A 7,234-nucleotide genomic window follows, 5' to 3' on the forward strand; every position below is an offset into this window, starting at 1 on the left:
ACGCACACATATTACAAAAATAAAACTATATAATTTATTTAAAGGAAATCGGAAATTAAACTTTAAATCGTTTTAATACAGACATTTAAAATGTTTAAACTAACAGATGCCAACTTCTCTAAATAAAACATTTAATAGGTATCCAACTTATTTCTGTTGTTCAAACTAAAACAAAACAACAAACTCTTGAATGGGTGTAGTAAAACAAAGTCGGTCACACCCACACACACGTGTACCTATTAGTGTCCTTTTTACTAAACAACATTGTTACTAAATTACATACACATATCAGGTTTTTCGTTTTTTATGGGCAACGATTTGCCTATGTTCATATTTATTTGTCAAGGGTTCAAACCATGGATTCGATCGTGAGCTGGGTGGACCGTGGAATCCCAGTGGTGAATACCCGCGGCGACGTGCTTTTCAACTCCTGGGGTGAAATGTTCGACGGCTCTGGTGCTTTGTTTGCCCATGCGCCTAAGATCTACAGCTTCAGTGGAAAAAACGTGCTAATGGACTCTGGCTGGTGAGACTTAAACCTTACAATATTTATATTTTTATCCAAATCGCTCCAAATATTTGCTGATCCAAATACCTACCTATCATAATTTCAACAGTTCTTCCTTTCCACTTTCTTTAAGAATCAATAACCCTATTTAATTAAGATTGCTTTCAGATCTGCTCAAATGTAGGGTAATATAGTAATACATTTACGGTGTTTCATTATTTCCAACAAATAATCACCCTAAGGTTATTTCGTTACCTACTTAATTTTGGTCAAATATTCAAAATTCAAGAAGAGTAGGCAGATATTATAACGTGCCAGTTGCTAAGATAATCAGACATTCTTTGGCTTCATTTACTTTCAATTGTGATAATTAAATTGAGTTATTTTTTTTTTCATTTTTCCATGCGTAAGTGTATAAATAAAACATGGTATTATTATTGTATCTACACACTTATTACTATTTAGTGATGTGTGATTTATACTAAAGAGCCTGATTTTAGCCAATAATTAAATATAACACAAATGATTCATATTCCATTGATCTCAGGCCAACCAAAGCTGTGTGGCACGGCGCGAGTCCCAACGGCGAGCCAGCAATGGACGCGTACTGCGACGCCTGGCACAGTGGCAGTCCGGATAAGTTCGGGCTGGCCTCGTCTTTACGCTCTAACAAACTGCTGGACCAGGAAACGTGAGTGTTTTTCTAACTTGAGAGGTTACATAAGGCCCATTTCAGACATAAAGGTGCGTGAACCGAAGCTGCGAGCACCTTATTATAACGGCATTAATGGCATCATGACGTGCTGTCAGTTATAGTATGAACAATCGTTGTTGTGTTGTGTTGTTATTGTTTTTCATTGTTCCTTAAATGTTTGGTTGGTTTTTATTTAAAATCAACTGCGAATCATGAAATATGCGGCAAATTAAAAGGAAAATGGAAAAAGGAAAAAAAAAACATTCCGTAATTTAAGATTTTAATTCAATTAATTCTTAATGAATCAGTACCAGGTTACCAATTTCCCTCGATAAACCTTCGAGGATAAAGCATATCGATTCTCTTAATAAACAATCTGGAATTTCACATTATTGTCTCTACTTCACTGTTGTTGGGGGAATACTTAACACAGAATCAAATGTTAAAGTTAGGTTTAGGTATGAATAAATTATGATCTAATTTAAACTGTTGTGAGACATACTAACATTGAATAATCAAAATTATGACCTTTTTGCTAGTATAATAAGTAATAACATAACATTTATACCCTATTTTTTTTTTTATATTTACACCTACCTACTAAGGTTTACTAATATAACGAAATCAATATTTTAAAGTTTCTTATAGGTACCTACTTTCGCTATTTTTTCCATTAGTATACCTTGATAAAAAAAGTGCTTTACTTAAGTAAGATTCAGATTTTAAAAACTTGTTATGGATTTGCATTGATGTCGAAATGAGATCTAATCGATGTAAAGTTAATTCAAATCAGCCTCAAAGAAAGTTTATTTTGTAAATTATAGTGAACATTATAAACAGTCACATTTGCTGTCAGATTTCACATTGAAACTGTATAAATATATTTAATTGACCCTTTACAATATTTCAGCGCACCGCGGTTGTCCTACTTACACAATTTTCTTACAACGCCGCAATATCGTCGTTATTCTTTGTACCTCTCACACATGCCAGAGGCAAACACGAGCTAATTTAATTTTATATCTTCAAACACTCCTATTATATTTTCCCAACGTAACTTCCCGTCTCGTTGAGAGTTGTAATTTATAGAATGATACGAGATTATGTACGCATCTTTTGTGAGTCATTTTTACTCTTATTTCATTCATTCTTTCGATACAAGCAAACGGTTGTCTCCTTGGACCCAATAATGTACTTTTAGGTATGTATTACCTACCTACAAGTATATTAACTTTTCTGCTCTTCAAATATTCTCTTAGGGCGGTTACAGACTAGCATTTTTTCTACGAATTTACGGTCGTTTCGGAGTTTCGCGCTTACACGCGCGCTACATTCGCTAGGTACATTTAGTCTAATAGGTACTCGCCTACACGTACTTCCAAAAGTGAGCTTATAGGCGCGTATAAAACGCTAGTCTAAAACCGCCCTTAAAGCCTTTTCTTGGATTTTCTAACGGCTTCTAATTGTTAGCGGCTCAAAATATCATAAATCAGCAAAAAAAATTGCGGTCTAACAAAATGAAGTTCTGCAGTTTGAATGCCATACGGAGTTCCCTTATGGTCACTACCGACTAGACTAGGAGGCTGTCACAAGCTCTAAATTCTTGCAGGATATAGCTATTAGTATTTTTATAAACATGAAATTTTACGAGAACCAGTTGAACCAAAATAATCCGGAAGCATCTTTTAGTTTTCAGTTTACAATTAACTTATAATCTTTTTCTTGCAGTTATTCTTGCAGTTCCAAATTAATTGTGCTGTGTGTCGAGGCAACCCCCGTGGACACGGTGAGAAGAAAAAAAAGATCCAAGTAAGTATTAAAAATATTTTATTCATAATTCTTTCCTCTCCCGAAAAACACTGTCTCGAAAAGTCAATATAAATCTTGGCTGAAATAAAATCATCATTTATTTAAGCTCCGTGCAGTATGTAGGTATGGAATTATTTTCGGACAAAGAAATTAATACTTATTTTTACTTTACAAAACTGAAGAGAATGTTGAATTAAATAACAATGCTACATAACTACTACATACGACATAGCTACTAACTTTACTTTTAAAGTCAACAAACCAACTTTAATTGCTCTACAAAGCTACTCTAAAAAGGTAAAGTCGTTGTTCGTAGAAACTAGAAATTTAGTTAAAGTAAGTTCGTATTTATGTAGCTTCACGAGTTCAAAATTCTTGGATACACTTTGTACAAAGTTAAAATGAAATTAACAGTTTTGTTGTTATATTTTTACTGGTGCTTAGTAGTTTAAAACATTTTCAGGAAACTTAAAATGATTAAAATGATAAATCATATCGTTTAATTGATAAGTACAAAAGTAAAGTATGTAACAATTTACTTATATTGAATTTTTAATTTTATTGATAAAAACAGAAAGAAATAAACAAGCATACTAAAACTTAAAATGATAAATATTGCTGTCAGATGTTTACTGCAAGAAATGTTGTAATCAGTCGGCAGCAATATTGAACTGCAGTGCTGTCACAATATCATTTGTAACAATTTCATTTGTTGTTCATTTCATTTCAGTTCATATGTTTCATTTCATGGGCTGTTAATCCTTCAAAACAATCTATGCGATAAAAAATAAACCGAAAAAGATAAAGTTTGTTATGTATTACTAAATTTCATGAAATAAAACTATTGAAACGGATTATATAGCGTAATTGAATAGCGTGTATTCAATAGTTTTATTTCATGAGTAACTATCGCGGTAACCGAAGATAATATTACTACTAAATTTATTAATAAACAACGTATTATTTTATGTGCCTTTTGGTTTTAACAAAGATATTATTTGTTGTCCCAGGTACCGAACAGCTGATAAGCTACGATTCCTAAAAGACCTTAACGATCAACGAAACGATACAAGAGGGACATTATAGATACAGACTCCTAGTTTCATATAGATCGTAAGAACAAGTGAAGACTGTACATATTTTTAATGTAATAAATGCCAGAGACGTTTCTTGAAAGAATCCCAGTGGAGCATATCGACAATATACGAATATCGAGTAGTTACCTTTACAATTAAAAACTTTGCTATTTTTCTTTTATATGGCTGTTTTACCAATGCAGTGATTTTTAAATGAGTAAGAGCATAAATCTTTTTTGATGAAACGCAAAGAGTCTTTTTAACGACGGAGTTTTGCATGTTTCATTTGTGTGCAATTTTATGTAAAAATGTTATCAGTGCCGATTTAATGGGCTTGTTTATTAACGACTCATTAAAAATTGTGCAAAACCATAAATAACTACAAGATTATTATTATAAGAAGCGAACCTTCAATGTAAATTAATATTAAGTTTAGTGTCGAAACTTCACTTTTTGTCAAAAGGTTTGAACAGAACTAATTTTGTAGATTACGATACAAATATGGTAAATATGGTTCATAAGTTTATGTGCATAATGTGTATCTATTACCTATCTATGCAGCATTTAGCCGATTTCTCTTCTTGCACGTTTTATTGTTTTCATCCTACTTGCTCATGAAGAGTTCTTCCTCGAAATGGTACATTGATGTAATAGCCGATATTACTTCCTAGATAGTATCAGATTTTTATTATGAATTCAGCCATTTAAGCAAAGAAGGTTTAAATTTATCGTCAATCACTTATTATATTTCTTCTTCTTCTTCGTCGTAACGTCATGACTGAGGGTCGTGACCGCCATAAGTTGCGTTTTCTTGGATTGCTCTCCAACCTGGCCGATCTTCTGCCTTCCGCATAGAGCCCTGGAACTTGACGCGTGTGACTGCCTATTATATTTACCAGTTACTTAAAAATATTTTAATTATATTTTTAACAATAGCTGGCGTTGATTTTGTATTTAATTACCTTTGCTGCAATAGTGTCCACGGTACCGACAATGAGGCTCCGCCCGTGGTGACATGTAACGAGTTGTGGCTATAGTGGTTCTATTGCTATTCTAACTTACTGTTCTAAAGCCTAATAGGTTTTATAAATGAAATCATATTTTCTTGCACTAGTTAGAGCTTAAACATATTTATATTATCAACCGTCACTAATCCATAAAGACGACCATAAGAAGTGGAAAATATATTGATGTGTCAGCAATCTTAAAATTAAGTAGAATTGTAAATATAGGTTTCTTTAAAAAAAACATGTTTAGCAAACCAGGAATTCAACATGTATTTAAAGTTGTAAATATTGAGTGTAAAATAATGCCATTTATTTAACAATAAGTACTTAAGTCTTCTATAAATTACTGAGTTAATCTGACAATCGTTATTAAATGTTTCCCAGATAAAGGTAAATTACATGAAAGTTTCTTGACATTAAGTATTAAACTGAAGCGATTTATAAGCATATAGGAATTTTATTTATTCATTTTGTAAACAATAATATCAAAATAGAAATAATTTAAGTAACGGTATCTATCCGAGTGCTTCTAATTTATTTTATTTTTAATATAACAACTGTGATAATGTTTTATAAGAATTTTCAACGCATGGCCGGTTTATCTTAGTTTAAATGAATTACCGTAATTATTTATATACTTTATGTGGAGACAAAAGTGTTAATTAACTGTACTTTTTGACTCTATCATCTGATTGATAGAGTCGAAAAGTGGCAGACCACTTTCTTGGCTGACCGTACATTTTTTTTTCTTAGAAGCTCATTTGATAAATATTCTTCATAAATTTCATTATTGTTTTTTATCAATACAGAAAAATGTTCTGTTAACAAGTTGGCAACAACTTATGCAAAGGCATTGAAAATTGTATAGGTAGTTAATTATTTTGTTGGTGTTGTAATATTTTCGATATAATATTATCGATCGAATATTTTCATGTTACCGGTTTCTAACATATCCTTATTCTGGCTGTAGTAAATTAAAAGTACTTATAGTTAAATTAAAACAAAAACTGAATTATTTGAGAAATTCTATTTGTCTAAATTAGTTAAAGTGTTCTTTAACTTCATCTAAAATGTTGTCGACATACGATTGCAGAAATAATTGTAAAAATACTAGTGTAAAATAATCTATATTTTTTCTTTGACTACAATAACCATTTTATCGGAAATAAGTTTCGACTAAGATATTTATACGTTACACCCTATTGTAGAATCAATTATGTAAAATACCTTGTAATTTTTTCATTGTTAAAAAATGTGACGCTAGGTGAATTTTATTGTACTTCATGAGTACAGGTTGTTTTGAGAATAAAATGATTTTTTAACTTATTGTTTTATTTACTCACAAAAGATATGGTACCAATCTAGATACGTACGCGACGGCGAGCGGGTTTCAAACACAATCATTCTGCACATTCTAGAGACCTGACACCACAGTTAGTAAGTACCTACAAGAACTAATCACAATAACCTATAAGTATTCGACCTGTTTAGGCACTTTAGGCATCTACATTCAACGTTCTAATATCAGACTAAGAGACTATATTCGCCTCTTAATGTCCAGGTGAAACCCTGCTACGGATGTCTTTGTAGTGCGTATCGTTACATATTTTATTTGTATACGCACATTTAGTATGGATTACAAATCTATTTTGGTCAAAGCCTATGGTACAGGTAAGTGTGTTAACTCTAGATAAAGTATTTTTTGTATAATTAGTAAATATATTTGGAAAAGTATGAGTTACCATCATTACTAGTGCAATTGTAAGGGTTTCCCTGGAAATATTCTGAGTATTCCAAAAGTACCTTCATCTTTTGTGTTATAAAATCAAAATTGATGAAAATAGGATAGGTGATAATACCTGAAGCTAATACAAGATTAGAAAAGGGAAAATAAGCGAAAGTAAAAAATAATTATTATGTGGTAACTAGGAAATATCATTGACATAGATATTTTACCTTTACGGACAATAATAATGAGGCATGACAGGGGTCAGTACAGCGGTGTGACACCGGTACTGGTACCGCTAAACTACTACCATTTCTAGTGCCCGTAAGGCCAGTCCATAGATATATACGTTAATGGGAAAAATGATATTAATAATAGAACATCATGGTATAGAACTATAGAAGTTCTAGTTTT

At 31.8% G+C, this 7,234-nt stretch overlaps 1 protein-coding gene across 1 annotated transcript in view; it reads left to right on the forward strand.

The window, feature by feature from the left end:
- The window catches only part of LOC134795362 (collagen alpha-1(XVIII) chain-like), a 46,898-nt gene extending 42,664 nt beyond the window's left edge, over positions 1-4,234 (forward strand). The window contains exons 19-22 of the mRNA XM_063767190.1: positions 347-526; positions 1,056-1,199; positions 2,931-3,011; positions 4,022-4,234. Coding sequence (XP_063623260.1) covers positions 347-526; positions 1,056-1,199; positions 2,931-3,011; positions 4,022-4,097 — 481 coding nt within the window. The 3' untranslated portion in view covers positions 4,098-4,234. The remainder of the gene's footprint in view (positions 1-346; positions 527-1,055; positions 1,200-2,930; positions 3,012-4,021) is intronic.
- Positions 4,235-7,234: the final 3,000 nt, after the last annotated feature.

The sequence above is a fragment of the Cydia splendana genome, chromosome 12 (genome assembly GCF_910591565.1).
Source record: "Cydia splendana chromosome 12, ilCydSple1.2, whole genome shotgun sequence".
NCBI classification, from domain to species: domain Eukaryota; kingdom Metazoa; phylum Arthropoda; class Insecta; order Lepidoptera; family Tortricidae; genus Cydia; species Cydia splendana.